This window comes from Stegastes partitus, unplaced genomic scaffold (assembly GCF_000690725.1).
Source record: "Stegastes partitus isolate 25-593 unplaced genomic scaffold, Stegastes_partitus-1.0.2 Scaffold35, whole genome shotgun sequence".
Taxonomy (NCBI): Eukaryota; Metazoa; Chordata; class Actinopteri; family Pomacentridae; genus Stegastes; species Stegastes partitus.
In genome coordinates, this window is record NW_007577766.1 from 857259 (window position 1) to 873835 (window position 16577).

At 38.9% G+C, this 16577-nt stretch overlaps 1 protein-coding gene and 1 non-coding gene across 2 annotated transcripts in view; one reads left to right on the forward strand and one right to left on the reverse strand.

The window, feature by feature from the left end:
* dync2h1 (dynein cytoplasmic 2 heavy chain 1) overlaps positions 1-16577 on the forward strand; it is a 121196-nt gene that overhangs the window by 65285 nt on the left and 39334 nt on the right. The window contains exons 76-80 of the mRNA XM_008301723.1: positions 3642-3707; positions 3823-3873; positions 3966-4019; positions 4315-4446; positions 6812-6884. Of these exons, the coding sequence (XP_008299945.1) occupies positions 3642-3707; positions 3823-3873; positions 3966-4019; positions 4315-4446; positions 6812-6884 (376 nt within the window). The remainder of the gene's footprint in view (positions 1-3641; positions 3708-3822; positions 3874-3965; positions 4020-4314; positions 4447-6811; positions 6885-16577) is intronic.
* Positions 16374-16446, reverse strand: trnam-cau (transfer RNA methionine (anticodon CAU)). Its single transcript has one exon. It is a non-coding gene; the product is annotated as a tRNA-Met (tRNA).

A 16577-nucleotide genomic window follows, 5' to 3' on the forward strand; every position in this document is an offset into this window, starting at 1 on the left:
GAGGGGTCAGCGGAGCAATACGTTAAGCCCGGAGCACTACATTACACCCGGCCGTCTGTTAAGGTCCGTGTGGTTGAATGTTTTTCTTGTCTTTCCCCAAAAGCTTCTTTGTGTTACGATCCTTTGCAGCTCTGATAGATGTGATAAAGGAATTCCTAATTGGGCTCTGCTTGTCCTGGCTTCGGCTTTCCTGAGTCTGCAAAGCTGATTTACATGACCCTGTGACCTGCAGGCTAGTTCTGTCTTTTATGACATGTGACTGTGAGCTAGAAAGTTCGAATGAAGTCTCTTGAATCCTTTTGGCATCTGTGTCTGTCCATATCCTACACTTTTCTAACAGTAACAGATAAAAAAAACAAGGTGATTCTACGCCCCAGAAAAAGACTTTTTGGATTTTAAAAATTTATTTTTTTTAGCTCAGCAGCCAATTTGGCAGAGCTGAAATATGGACTGGACAAATAAAATACAACGCTATTTTAGTTCTCATGACCATGACGATTTGCTATTTCTAGACTTCTAGATGATCATAACGAAACGTACAGGATGAGACATTAAAGCCTAGTTTTGTGTTTTAACATGTAACAAAGCTGGTTGTTCTCCTGTGGATGCAGTGAAATATTTGCTTTTTCATAATATAAAGTAGTAGTATAATAGTATTCTTAAGGAGTGTTTAAACCAAAGTCACAGTCAGACAAACACATATTTACGCACTCATACAATGAAACCGCTGCAGCTAACACACTAACGAAGTGTCAGATATTGAGGAATGCAGCAATCATTGCATCGATCGAGCAGTAAATGGTAAATGTGGTTTCTCTGTCTTTTGTGTGTGTTTGTGTGTGCGTGTGTTGCCTTTATGGTAATAGAAATTTCAAGCAGAGTCAGGATTGCTGTTAGCTGCTGATCACATCTATTGGCTGTTTACTCAACAGCTACACACAACCACACGCATACGCACACACGTGTAAACAGCAGCAGCCTAGTTATTAGCGAAGAGGAAACATTAGACTACTTTATCAGGGCTTCTGTCAACACCCACATGTGTGCTGCAAAAGAGATAACTTTGAGGGGAAGAGGAGGGAGGTGGGAGAAAGGGCCCAATGAAAAAGATAAAGGTGGATAATGAGCGAGGGAGGACCAAATTGGGGAAGCTTAATGGAAGAAAAAAGAATTTCAGAGGAAGGGAGAATCGAATTTAGAAGACATCATGATGTACATTGTTCACAAATGAACAGATTCCTATTGTTTGAATATTTTGGAATTTTTTGTATTTGTGATGGCAGTGGAATGTACTCAGACTAGACTGTGTTTGTTAAATTCCCCCCTCAAACTAACTGATTCAACTTAATAAGGTATTGATTGAATATCACTAGATAAATCAAAGCTATTCTGCCAAATATCGATCGCTGGAACTCTCATAAGCAAAGACTCTTATTTAGTTGTTTTTTTAAGCAGGATATAAACTTTCAAGCTTCTGTATTTTTACTCATAACCAAGTGTTTTATATTGTTGCTTTCTTTTTTAACTGCTTTCATTTTCCTTATATTAAAATCCTGAACCACAGCCTTTTCATTAAAAAAAAAAAAAAAAAAAAAAGATAAACTGGGGCCTGCAGTTCATAGGAATTTTTTTTTTTTTTAAATAAATACATTATGGAAAGTGACAATAATTTAATAATAATAATAATAATGTCATGTGAATAGAAGTATATTATTAAATTAGTTTATAGGGTAATGCATTTGAAGTCATATTGTTCATTTTTTTTGTTGTGTTTTTACTAAACAAGCAAGCAGAATTACATTGTTGAATAGAAATTACAATATGTACAAAATGTGCATAGATTGTGCGTATATTCTACCCCTGCAATCACCTGGAGTTGTGACTTGTGACGACTTTGATTTGTGTTCCAGCATACACACAGAATGCACAGCCACAGTCTGTGTGTATGCTAGAAGAAAATTCAGCATTTGTTCACAGGGGGAGTGGCTTAGATGAATCCACACAAAACTATTTCAGCATGTCCTGTCCACATTTATGTCCGTGCATGCCCATGCTCGTGCACCAGACAGGTGAAAGGGGAGGAGGAGAGGAGGAGGCAGTGTGTGGGAGAGGGATGGTGGACCTGGTACATGCTAGTGATCTAAATATGCTAGATAAATGTTAACCATTTTCTTCCAGAATCACACCTTTTAATTCTAATTATAAGCTTTTATCACAGCAAAACCCTGCGACTGCCGGGATGGAAAAGAAAAAAATACACCAGCACCCAATTTGTGAAAGAGTACGAAACACATAATGTTATTTCGAAACAAAAAAAAAAAGATGTTGCGTATGTCAGTCTAAGGGCGGGAGTGTTGGTGTGTGCTCACGTGCTGTGTAAACAGCTTGGCACAGGAATATTATGGATCATGGGGTTTACTGTAAAAGGTCAAACATAGCTCAATATTACTTTGGGAAACAGATGGAACACAGCTGCATTGGCAAAGTGCACTATAGCACCATTGTTCCAGCTTCGCTCAAGTATTATTGCTTGTCGTACATAGTTTGAAATGCAGCATCACCTCATTTTATAATTAGATTGTGCTGCTGTTCTCTTTTGCTATTTTGCTATTCAGTCCATTTGAATGGTTGCAGCCCCTGCAGTTGCCAAAAAAGTGTTCTTAGATGGACGACTGTCTCCCTTATATACCAGATTTTTCAGCAACAATTCCTGCATCTGGTTGCCATGATAGCTGCTACTATGAATAGCCAAACTGATTAGATTAACACAGTCATTTAACTTTTTGCCACTTTACAAAACACAGCATTGAGAGCACATTACTCAGTTGCATGCTAATTCTAATTTGGTTGTCCTTGCCAGCCAGTTGTTAAGTGCATAAAATTAGATTTACATAAATATGCATGACAACCACAAAAGTGGTGTGGCTGTATTTCACTGTGAATGTTATTAGGTGCACTGTCTACTTTATTTTATGAAAAAGTACTGTGGCCGAAAGGGGTTTAAACTCAGTTAATGATTAACTGCGCTCTTAAACAAGACCTTCCTGCATCATTCATCCCTATGAGTGTCTGCTGGTATTTCATTGTGTGTTTGTGCATGGATGTGAATATTTGCTTCCTGTCCTCATTCTCTCTCTCTACTTTCTGAGTGTCATTTTCTCTTCTTGCTATGTTTGTTGTTTCTGTTGAAATCTCTTGGTCTCTGTTTTCCTGTTTGTCTTGGTAGGTGGGAGTGGGATAAGCATCTTGATTAGTGGCTGATTCTGTTATCTCTATACAAACTCTACCAGCAGATTTTGAAGAAAGAGAGACTGACACAACGAGAGAGTGTTTAGGGATGATGCATCAGCTTTTGTGGTGCTTAAAGTCCCTGAGGCTTTTTTGTCAAGCTGTACAAACCCTTAACAAGTTGTTTAGTTAGGCAGACTGAGCTGCATATCGTCAGCGGGAATATATATATATGTATATATATTTTTTTTATTTATTTATTTTTTTTTGTCCCCACACGAATGCAGGAAGACATTTTATTTCCTTTCTTCTTTAGTTTGGTTTTAAGCAGGACAAAACATCATGTTCTCATACATGATTTTTTTGTATACATCTACTGTATCAATCTTTCTCTCTCCTTTTCTGTGTCTTAGGCGGACCAGCTGATGTTTGCTATGCACTTTGTGAAAGGCATGTACCCTGAACTCTTCCAAGAGAATGTGAGTAATAGTTTACTCCTATATACTGTTTTTTGGGATCATTGTTAATTCCAATGAAAAAAGGTAGAAATGGTACAATTGAACTTGCTAAACTTATCGGTACTGTTTGTTGCAGGAATGGGATGTCTTCACTGGGTCCATTGGTGGAGAAATGCTCAAGAAAGAGGTAAGAGTGCAGCTTCTTTTTTTTTTTTTTCTATGAACAAAAACCCACCCTACTTTTCTGTCTTCCAAGTAACGCTCCTCCTCTGTCATCAGGAGTTCCCTGCTTGGATTGACCAGGAGAGGCATGGCGCAGTGGCCATCTTCAAAGTAAACACACTCATATACAAACTAAACTATGCAAATGTACATGCTTGACACAAGATAAAAATAATTCACTTGATTCAAAATGTAATATACAACAATAAAGATATAACACATAATTATGTAAACTTTGACATTTCAATCTTTTCACTAACCAGTAGATATCACTTTCTACAAATCACTTTCACTTTACAATTCCAGTTAAGTAATAATTTTCAAGCGTATGATTAAATTGAATTCATCTAACATTAAGTCTTGACCTGTCTTTCACCCTTTAATTTGTGCCATCTTTCTTTTGCAGGCTACATTTCCAGCTCTCTACCAGACTCTGTGTTTGAGCGACTCAGACCTTTGGCTGTCCTTCTTGCAGAGCTCACAGTGTGAACAGGAAATCCCGTCCTCCATTGCCAAGAAGATTAGTACCTTCCAACAGGTCAGCTTTCAATCAACTTCCTAACTGTGAGACACAGACACAGAATTATCTTTTCCCCCTGCATTTGTTGGCTTAAGATGAACTTTTCAATGATTGCATTGATTGTTGTCACAACAGCAGATTGTCTGGTAATTCTACGTTTTTGCCAAATGGTTCTTGATTAACCCTCTTCCTACAAATATCATCTAGTTCTTGAGTATTCAGATGACTTTTTCAGTATTGATAGCTACAATATAATCATGTTAAATGACCATAACTCAATTCTAATGCTTTCATCATTGTACAAAGAAATATTACTAAACAGCTCGGGCACAACCACCCATTTTTTATAATGAGAAAATACTTCCACCAGTATACAGAAGAAAACATGTTAGATGTTGAACCTGTCCAACGGATTTATTTTCAATTTATTTCCATTTGTTAGACAAACAAAATGTATAACAATAAGTATGCACCTGACAGCAACAGTGAACCCAACTCCTGTCAGTGCTGTGCCAAAGCTTTGGGTCCATCTTGTAGGTCTTTGGGCACACTGCTGATTCCTCACTCTGAATATTTAGAGCAGAGCCCTGCATATTTCTGATCCTCCAAACAAATATTTTAACTTAATGTGGAGCGTCAGAGGGAGGGGGAGAATATGTTGCACAAAAATGGGTCCATACGGAAAATTGCAGAGCCACAAGTTTTGTGTCTTTAGTCAGCAGATGTGTGCTCCCACAGAGTTCTCCAACATCATAAATCAATGTATTTAATGTAATTAGCTTGTTTTATATCTCTCTTGTATCACATCTATTTCACATTTAAATGTCTATCAAAATACAGCTATTTATATGGAATGTGTTAGATTAATGTCTGAATGTTACAGTGTTTGTAATTCATGGTTTTGCAGAGACATTGATAGACCTTCTGATCTCCTGTTTACTGCCTACTCGGGTCTGTTTGTTAGCCTGAGCTGAGCTGTCTGGATATTATTCTTAAGATAAGCCTATCAATACATACAAAATGAAAATCCAGTGTTTTAATGGGGCTGAAATTACAGAGGTGAGCTTTTAAGTGGCTCAGACAAACCTACACCTCTTTCCTGCTATTCAGTTCAGACCAACATTTCACCCCTTTTTCTCCAATCCCTCTCTGGATTTATGAAGCTCAGCTAGAGTGACCATTTGGTTCTTTGTCACTGCTCTTACCAAGGCCCTTCTCCCCTGATTGCTCAGTTTGTCTCAACGGCCAGTTCAAAGAAGAGTCCTGGTTATTCCAAGAATTATGGAGGCCACTATGCTCTTGGGAGCCTTTAATCCAGCAGATTTTTTGTAGACCTTCCTGCAGCTGCGCCTCAACAAGGTTCTCTCTCTGAGCTCAGTTCCCTTGACCTCATGGCTCTTTTGCTTTGGTATGCATTGTCAGCTATACAACTTTATATGGGTAGGCTGGCATCCTTCCAAATCATGCCCAAACAATTGAATTTACCACAGGTGCACTCTGATCATGGTGTAGAAACAACTCAATAATGATCAGTGTCATAGCAAAGGATGTTAATACTTAGGTCAATATGACATTTTAGCATAAGATTGTAACATAAGATTGTAACACTTTGTGAATTTACTGTAGGTGTTCTACGAAAAGCATTATTGCAGATAAATTTATTTGGTTGTAAATTAATTATTTAAAAAATATTGATAATTCTCATAATCTTGCAATTTTTGCACTGTGTGTTTTCTGTTTCTGTTTCTTTCCCACAATTTGCACTGGGTGTTCCCAAGAATTCTTGCACTGACTGTACACTTTTTTTGGAGCTGTTGTAACAGTGAACTTTCCCCACTGTGGGATCAATGACGTTATTTTATCTTTATAATTAGATATGTTGTTATATATATATATATATATATATTTTTTTTTTTTGCATATATTCAATTTAGAGTAAGGAAACCTCTAGCAGTTACTTTGATGGCTGCAATCATGTCGCAATAAATCTATTGTTTGGCTTTTTTTCACAATTAAAGAGAATGTAGTGTGATAGGATTTATATATAAAAGAAAACAAAACAGAACGCTAACTCACATGGGGTTTGAGATTAAATAAAGATTTAGCTAACCTCAGTACAAAGCAGAAGCAAGAAGTGAATATTCTTGACTGTGAAACTAGTGGACTTACTCGTTTACATAGTACGTTGTGTGAACAGCTCAGAGCCTCTGAGCTTGACAGTGATTATCTATCCTTTTTTTTTTTTTTTCTTGAAAGCTGACTTTTTAGAAAATGTGACATATTGTATTGACATAAGTGAGATTAGCCTTCTGTCTGAGAAGAGTTAATGAGTACTTGTTGTCTTTTTGTTCCTCAATTTATTTTTGCCCTCCCCTCTCCTCAGCTGTTATTTGTTCAGGCAGTCAGACCAGACCGACTGCAGAGTGCCATGGCAGCATTTGCCTCCCAAGCTTTGGGTAAGTGTTACATATTAGTACTTTTCGCTCTTTTCATATTTGTCAGTGTCTCCTAAATGGGCTTGAGTTCATATCCGGTACATTCTACTGCTGTGCAAAAAAAAATACACATAAACAAGATTTGTTGTTCACAATTTCCCATCGAGAAACAATGGATTAGAAATCAAATTCACACATGGAAGTGGGTTCCATCGTTGATGATATTTACAAGGTTTGTTGTTTTCTCTCAGAGCAAGACCCTAAAAGTGTGTATGGCATGAGTGTGTATGCACATGTTCATTTCCTATATATGACAGTAAGTGTACTGCAGGCAGGTGATAGTGAATAGAGGTGTATGATGAGCTGTTCAAAAATGTGAACAACAATGAGCTGTGTTTTTCTCTGATAAAGATTCAGTGACACTGACTGAGACTGTTTTTATTGAGTTATAAAAATCGTGGTATGAATGAATACATCTTAATTCGTCCCTTTTGGTGAACTACTTTACCACAGCTCTGATTCAGCTATTTGGAACGATGCTTTGTTTTTTCAAAAGCACCTTTTGCATTCACATTCTACTCAAGCAAAAATATTTTCAGACAAGAGTTTCATTCTGATCTTCTGAGCCATATTTTCCCACTCGTCATCAATGATGTCATTTTTTTTCATAATAGTCCTCTCCATCCTTTTTCTTTATGTGTCTTTTATTGCTGTGAGAATGCTACTGTCCTTGAGTAAATGTCACATGCACCACCACACAGACCTCCCTTCCTCCTCTTTTCTTCTCTCTGACTCCCATACTAATACGAACACGTACAATCACATGCACTCTTCACATGTACACAGTCATGATTTCTAGAGAGTAGTTTGTTTATTGTCCTTAATGAGCCCATTATTTCAGTCCAGATAATCCTAATGTGTTCTGGGTTCTGACTGTGGTATCTAAAAAAAAGCGATAGCTGGTGTCAGATAAAACCAATACGCAGGGTTTTATATCTTTAAAACAAGAGTTACAAATGCAACTAAGGTTTGATTAATTCTGGATGTAATGCATGGAGGTGCAGTGAGTACATGAGCAAGTAAATGAGAAATGATACCAACAAAGTCACATGTATGATCTGAGTGATGCAAGAAACCCAACCCAATAAAGGAGCTTGGCATCCAGCAGTTGTTTCGTATAGAACCTGCTCGTCAAGATTTCGACTGACAATGAACTCTGGCTTTCATCTGGAACTCACAGGATCTGAAAATCATGTGTTACTCTTGTTTTGTACTTCAGTTGCAGACCGAAAGAGCAGAAAAGACTACTGTTGTAACAGGAAGGGAGTGGCCATGTTAACAGTGTAGAAACAAGCGTAGGTACATGAAGAAGCCCAAGTGCACCCTTTGAAAGTTGCTCGAGAAATGGACTCTTGTAAAGCAGTATCAAAAGCCAGGACAACAGGAAATTCCCAATAAGGCACTCACACAACATGCTTGCCACAATCAGGGAGCACCTCTCAGTAAACAGCTCACCAGACAATGTGACCCTACAGTCCAACTATCCACCAAAACATGTCGAACCAAGACTACAGAGCATGTGTGATAAACCAAGAACCCAGAGAATCCAGTAACATTTATAAATATTTGAGCAATATAGGTACAGTAAAGCGTGGAAGCAGCATACCATTCAGGTAGAAGCTGGTGGAGCACAGAAAACCACATCCCTTACAGCTGGTATGGAGCTGCACTGTGTAGCACGAACTGTGTGGTTGCATATGTCTATTCTGTAAATACGTACCAGAACTGGAGGGAAGGCATACGGGAGGCAGCTCAATGAGAGGTGCGCCATTACCTCCTACCCTAATGGAGTGGTTGATCTCAGGAGGGAAAAAAGCAAGAGGCAGTGTACCAATGTTTGCAGAACAAACAGGTCGACTTTTACTTCTTCGTATCATCTGAACCAACTCTGATCCTCTTTTAGTGGGACAGCATGTTTGCCACATTCTGCCCATGTGGCAGATGCATATCTCTGAGAAGGCGGGGTGAGGGAGCCTCTGAGTCTCATACAAGGACTGACTGCCTTTGCTAATAAACTGTTGAAGTGTTGCCTGAATGAACAAGGGCAGTGTTGCCTTCCAAGAATGGGAGGAAGTGTCTGAAAGCTACAGGTGTACTGCATGCAGGACAAAGGTGGGTTGGTGCTTTGGCTGAGCACCCCAGGTCCCCCCTGACTGTCCTGTGGTTCCACATAGCCCTTAGTGACAGGAGAGAATATTGCTGTACAGCTAAACCTTGCTATGCCATCCCACTTCATTGCATCTGGGGCTGTTGCTGAGATGTGTAAAGCACTGGCTGAAAACTAAACAACTCTCTGCAAATCATAGTCTTCATTATATGGATCTATAGTGTCGAGCTCTATTGTATTGTATTTCTCAGCTCTTCCTATTCATAGTTTTATTTGTTCTCTTTTCTTCATCTTACTTTTTTGTGCTCTTTTCCTGTATCTGTACTGCTGCAACAAGTGAGTTTCCTCATTGGTGGTGTAGAATAAAGTGCAATCTAATCTAATCTAACTCAGTCTAATGTAAAATTTATAGTGAACTGGTAACTGCAGTAGTTAGTAGCTAATGCTAACAACTTGCATGACCTTCACGTTTATGTTAGAAGACAAAAAGGAGAAAATTACTGAGTGTCAGGCCCTTAAATCTAGACACATCTCTTACTTTGATCACACATGACTTTGCAGGTATTATGTGCATTATTGTGCTGCATCTACAGGTATTTCAGATAATTTCTGATAGTGAGGAAATATAAAATATTAACAAGAAAGACATGCAAAATAATTTATTAGGTTTACAGGTGCTGCCTGTTAGCTTTGCGGGATTGTTTTGTTTGTGTGAGCAAAAAACACATACATTCATCAATCTATCACAGCTTTTTTGTGTGTGTTTCTGTGCTATTTACAATCAAATTAATCACTAATCCTAGAAGTATTATTTTTGAAAAATGTAGCTTGCATGTTAAAAAAAAAAGATATAAGAAATAAAATAAAATCTGCTCTAAATAGATTTGGATATTTTGCCAAATAAAACTGAAATTAATTTACAATACTTGTCCACTGACAATGCAAGTTGACAATTATGAAGGTTTCCTGATAAAGGAAATTCGGAATTGTCTAAATGTCATCTAATCATGTCATTTAGACGTTTTAAGTGGGCTTCTGTTATACTGTTTAAAGGTTAATACCAGCCTTTGTAACAGCTTACAGAACATAATATTTAGAACATAACTAAATGTTTCAGTTTTAGTTCATTCAGTTTCTTGTTTTAAATACATGGCCTATAACACACACTTAATTTCTTTTTCTTTCTGGTCCTCCACTTGCATTTGTCAGTGACACCTAAAGACCAGTTCTATGCATGCATCTAAAACAAGGACTGGGTGTGTTAACCTTGGAAAAAAAACTGTGGTTTTGTAGGCCAACATCTCTGTCATATGAATATTCATAAATGTATTAACAGTTGCACAAGGCCAAACATCTCTTATGTTATTTTTTTAATGAGATAACCCACCCTAAAATAGAAATCACATTGTCATTATTCCAATGTTTTTCTTTGTTTTTTCGTTGAAGTCATTCTGAGTTTGTGACGTCATCAGGCAACAGTGGTGCAGTAGTTCTGGGTTATTTTGTATAGGCTTGATTTATGTTTGACAATAACACCAAGTTAGTTTTACATAATTACTTAACTTATAGCCCTTACATGGGTACTGTAGCCACATCTGTTGTTGCTGTCATAGCAACTGTGAATCACTCTCTATAGAGCAGCAAGAGCAGGTTTAACACTCTTTCTTTCAACACATGTTGTGCTCTAGCACAACACTGAGCAGGTCACCCACTTTTGACAAAGCTCAGAAACAACCACTGTATTGACACACATAAAACAGAAGAAAATAGACTTGAAGCACATAGCGACATTATGCTACTTTTTCTTTTTTTTTTTTTACCAGGATTCTTACGAAACAGCCACTGGTGGTCAACATAAGGTCAAACAACTAAAAAAGACCACATTAAGACTGTGTATGGACCAACTGTAGCTCTGCCTCAATTAACACTGGGAGCTGTGTTTATATAAGATGCCAAAATCCTAATCAGGAAGCCCAGTTTGAAGTAATGTCTCTCATCTCATGGTACGTGAGATTTGCTGTATTTTTATTTTTATTTTTTTGTCTTTTCTTTCCTGTAGCACCACAGTGCTCCAACTGGTACTTCTAAATTACGTTTGCTGTAATATTTGTTGAATCAGGACATCCGATGGATGTTTAAGATTTTCCCACGACACCATTTTTCTAATTCTCGCTGTTTTTTTTTTTGTTTTGTTTTTTTTTTAATCGAATGCCATACCCTTTTGTTGCGCTTGTGCATCCCTTTAATTGTCAAGCCACTAGATCAGAAGTGGAGCAGTGGGATTTTAAATTCAGATTTAGCCAACGACAGTGACATTTTCACATTTTCATTTTCTATGCACAACCACCTGCACATACCTTTAAACAGTATGCCCCTTAACATATGTCGGTCAAATGGTGATTAAATGAAAGCTATTTCTGTGATTCAGTTTGATAAACCACCCACCTAAAGTGTATTAGCCCTTAAACCTGCATGCTATAATATTACATCAGTACAAAGCAGTCGAATAATATCCAGCTTCATCCAGCTAATATCCAGTTTATAGGTGTAACTACAACCTAAACAAGGCAGTTTTTTGATCACTATGCCCAACCATTAGTTCTGCTGTGCAGTAATTCAGTACAGATCTGCCAGTCAATCATTAAAGTGATAGTGTACAGTACAGTACAGTACAGTCTTCTCTTCATTGTATTTTGTGATGTTTTGCCTTTAAACAACTGACCTATTTCAGCCTTCAGTTTACGACCTTCAGATTATGAGACTGAAATGCTTCCTACTGCGCCAGCATAATATAATTCAACATAATTGAATGCAATATATTGTTGTCAGAGTGGAGCAACATTTTTGCCCTACCCCTGTGTTTCAAGTGTAGCCCTCCGCATTGTCAGCATAATGGTGATTGTGGCCTGGCAGTACCAATAGCCAAAGTACTACTGATGGGTGGCAGGATGCCACACCTTCTGACACTGCTTGCTGGTGATGGTCACACTCTTCTTAGTTTGCTTTCTTTTCCTTTTGTCTGCTCCACGTCTTGTTTTTTTTCTCCTGTGATAGTCTTGGAAGCTCCTGCGAAGAACAGCAGAGATTTGGTGACAGGCAGGAGAGGTTGAGTTGCAGGCAGGAGAGCTGGTTTGGTTGCCTTGAGAGGTGACTGAAGGCTGCAAGGAAAGGCATCTAAAACCAGCAGATGGAGCCACTGGCAGTTTCAGATGGGCCATCCCTGTGGGGCAGAAGAGAGACATGGGCAATTGCCACATTGCTTTTTGGTATACAGGGTCTGCCTTTCCTCCCAACTACAGTTGATGACTAAAGTTTTAATTTACAAACCAGTGATGGTTGTACTACTCATCACTGTGAGCTGGATAGTGTTTTTTTTTTTACATCACCAAGGCATTGTATAAAAGAATTGGAAGATGTGGTGGTCTACTCTGTTGATAAGGCTCCAGCACTCATACCTGTCTCCATTAATGCTCCTGGGTCCACTGTACACCTCATAGATTATTAATATAATTTTTTTGCATCTGCAAAGGTATGGAGTAGCATTAGTGTTAGTGCAAGAAATTATATAACAGCATGCAGCATCGACATGCTTGCTCAACAAAATGTACATACTGCTTTGTATTGTTCACGCTAGGTGCAAAAACTGTTTTTGTTGCCCTGAATCTCTCTTTTAAAGACTGCATCTTGATGGTGTTGAGGCGTCCTTTTTCATACTCAAACATTTCCATGAGGCAATGATTTGGCCTGCCTCTTTTCTTGAGAGGGCAAAAATCAATACTTAAAAGAAGTATCAAAATATTGTCAGAAATATAAATTAACATTGTGACTAGTAGAGCCTGACTGAGTTAAATGCTGTTCATCTAGAGAGCTTGGTGTGTCGAACTAGAGATCTAAATTAGAACAATTTAAAGCAAATAGGGAGAGAATGTGTGAACATTCAGGATTGATGTTTTGACACCTTCAGCAATCTAATAGAAACGTCCCACTGTGAGTAGTGGTGACAGTAAAACATGTAGATGGTTCAGTTGTTGATGTGATACATGATACAGTTAAAGGCAGTGCTGTGGGTGCAGATGTAGTGGGGCTGTTGCGAACAGCAGCTGGGGAAAGGCTGATGAAGGCCACTGTTATGTGGGTCATGTTGTGTCAGGGGTGGGATCACTTGCATCCTCCATGTGAAATGGCTCTAAATGAGATTCCTCCCATGTAACAGTGTTGTTCTCTGTCTTAAGAGTTGTAAGGACCAACTAGTAGTCTTCCATGACAACATTGTTTTGTACAGGTATTCAGTGCCTCTAAGCTCTCCTTAAACAACCCAAATAGAGTGTTATAAGTGATTGACAACAGTAATTAGCTGCCTAAACTCCATTAGGAATAGTAATTTGTCATTTACATGCATATTGGTGTCTTACCGTGGGGCTTTATACATCAGTTTTCTTCAAAGCACCTACTTTGTCTGGTTGGCTGCATGCCTAAGACGGCCACTGTATGAATGTGACCGTTCCATCTCTTCTCATTCTACCTAGCAAGACCATCAACCAGATTAGTCTGATAAAAGATGTCAGTTGCCAGGGTTTCTGAAAAAATGTTGACTATTGGCATTATAAATCCTTGCATGCAAATATTTTTAAAACTGTAAACAAATTTGTTTTATTAAAACTTACACGGGTGCCTTACAGTGTGCACTCTTTATCTGGGATTAATCTGGTCGTGTACAAATCAAAACTCTCCAGTAAAGTGACACGCTTATATGTTTGAAGCACATGGCCACCCTTTCCTGTCCCATAGTATGTATACAGCTGGCAAACCGGAGGGTCCTGGAGTTAGCACGTGTCACTGAGCTGGGCCTTCCAGATTTCCACCATCCTTCCAGAGTTAATCAATGACATATCAAGAGTGTTGCAGCCCCTCTTTTTATCATATGCCTTGATCAACACCTTGAGCATGACATGTCCTTACTTTCCCTGAGGGTCTTCCTTCCGTAAAACAGCATCTCTGCCTTAGTGATGTGACATCTCACATCTGCTTCTTTGGGACACATTTGGCTTGATTTCAAGTCCACCTGCTTGACTGCCCTGAGTTGCAGGCCATTCTTATTCTGCAATCTGTTGTGCATCCAGTGGAAAACCTCCTCATTAAGTGCCAGGTGTCATACCTGGCCATGCCCCAAAAATCTTGTGAAGGAGAGATTTCCCAGGGCAGCCATGGTCCATGGTAAGAGTGGCACCCCCACGCCCTTGTAGTGTCTCACAAGACTCTCTACCATCTTCATCAGTCTCGAGCCCTCACTTGCTGTGATCACAGGCCTAATGACTTGGCCATGCTCATTGCTGGCAGACTTGGTCTCACCTCCCAGCTTCCTCAAAATCTTTTTGGTAGAGTTTATTTTGATGACCTGGCTTCATCAAGCCTGCTGAGGACATTCTTGGCATACACCTGCCTCTGCCAGAAATGTTTTGGCACTGCAGGTATAGCTGGCAAATCCCCCAGTGAGACTGGTGAAATCGGCCCAGAGGAGCTAGCATGTGTCATGGGGAACCGAATTTGTCTCTCAAGCCAGCTCTCTGCGGGCTGCTTTTCCAGCTGCTTTTGAGGCTGGCAGAGCTGTTTTCCAAACCCCGCTTATACACCAGGCACACAACCTGCATGTCGCACCCCAGCTTGTGCCTCAGCAGACATGTGAACTGAATGCATTGACCAGTGTTTAGCTGTAAGACAATGGTGTGGTTACAGCTGATGACCTTTCTTTTACAGCTCTTACAGGCGTGGTATTTGGATGCTAAGTGGTAAGAGGTGCTGACCTCAGCCCACTTGACATTCTGATGCATTGTAGCAGATGTAAGCTCTGACTTGTTAAAGTCTTGACGCAAGCAAACAGGCTAACACATCCAAGTTTAAATGGCACCTTAAAAGTAAGTATAGTTATATGGCAGCTATCTGGGTATGAATAAAGAATGGTTTGTAACAGAGTTAAGTCTTTGAGACATTTGTTTTAAAATTATCTAGTTGGTTACATGCATATGACATTTTCACAATTAGCCTGCTAGTGTACTGGCTCACTACTACTGTTGGTAAATTTCGTTTTTTTTTTTTTTTTTTCTTTTTTTAAACTTAACCTAACATTATAACATTAAGAGGCATGAAAGGGGAAGGGATTTACTTAGACTATAGAAAAGATGTCAGTCTGTACAAGGTTGTGATTCTTAAAGGAATTCAGGACTTTGTTTCTGGAGCAGGTCGCTTCAGGCACCATTCTTGGTAATTATACCAGTTATGATTAGTCAAATCTTGCAAGGTTCAAGAAAATGTTTTTCACGATTCTTGGTAGCAAGGCAATATCTGGCTGGTTAAATCTTGATAGAATTTTTGGGCGTGATCAGCAATGTGGTTGGCTCTCACATGCTGGCTTTGCTCCACTGTCAGATAGGTACAGAATTAATTTTGTGACAAATCACACAGTAAGAATGTATCATCAAACCAACATGGTGACATAGAAGTCACAATTAACCTTAAGACTCGTTGTGTCGTGGCTCAGGACTAAAGTGATAACACAGAGGACTAATGCAAATTGAATGAAACAAGCTCTGATTATAATTGAAACACAAAAGAAACAATTGCACAGTGGTATATGGCAGTCAGTCTCATTGGTGATATGAATGTGTTTGCATGAAAGAGTAAGGGACATAGTGTCAGAGTTCAAAGATAAACAGGAGACATGCTGGATTAGGAACAATCGTCTGATCACAAAGGCAGTCACAAATGCCATCACAGAAGCATAATTACTGACAAAAAAAAAATACATTTCTAAATGAAGATGTACATTGAATGTTTGAAAGTTCCATCTATACATAAAATGATTAAGAATTCTTACAGCATGCCATCTTTACTGTATGTAGCCTTTCTCCTCTTGCATTTTGTGGTCAGGTGATATACCCTTTCTGTATGAGGTTCAAACTTTACTGACTGACATGTTTCCTACTGCTTACAAACAATCCAGTAATGGTACTGTGTTACTGTAATGTGTACACCAGTATTAAAATGTAATGCCAGCATTGATTATTAAAACTAAAGTTTAGAATATCACTTTACATGGCTTTAAATCCTTGCATGATACTTACATTTTCACAAATACAAATTCCCCAAGGTTACGCCAACAAGGGACAAACAATTTGAAATGATATCCAGCTCAAATTTCAAGTTCAAAGTACAACCTCAAACTTGTTTATGATAGTTTTTTTCTAGTCTGTGCTGGTACCCCAGTGCAGACCTGGCAGATTTGAAGTAGTGGGTGTGTTTGGTATGTCCCCCTCGCCTTTGTATTTTGTGGTTAGCCTTAAAACAACTGCCCCGTGTGAGGCTCGAACTCACGACCTTCAGATTATGAGACTGACGCGCTGCCTACTGCGCCAACGAGGCCTGAAAGACAGCTCTCTAGGCTAAATGAAAAAATTGGAGTTCAGACTAGACCTGATTTTAAAGTGTAAGTGTTGCTCTGTGATAGACTGGTGACCTGTCCAGGGTGTCCCCTGCCTTCACCCTGAGTCAGC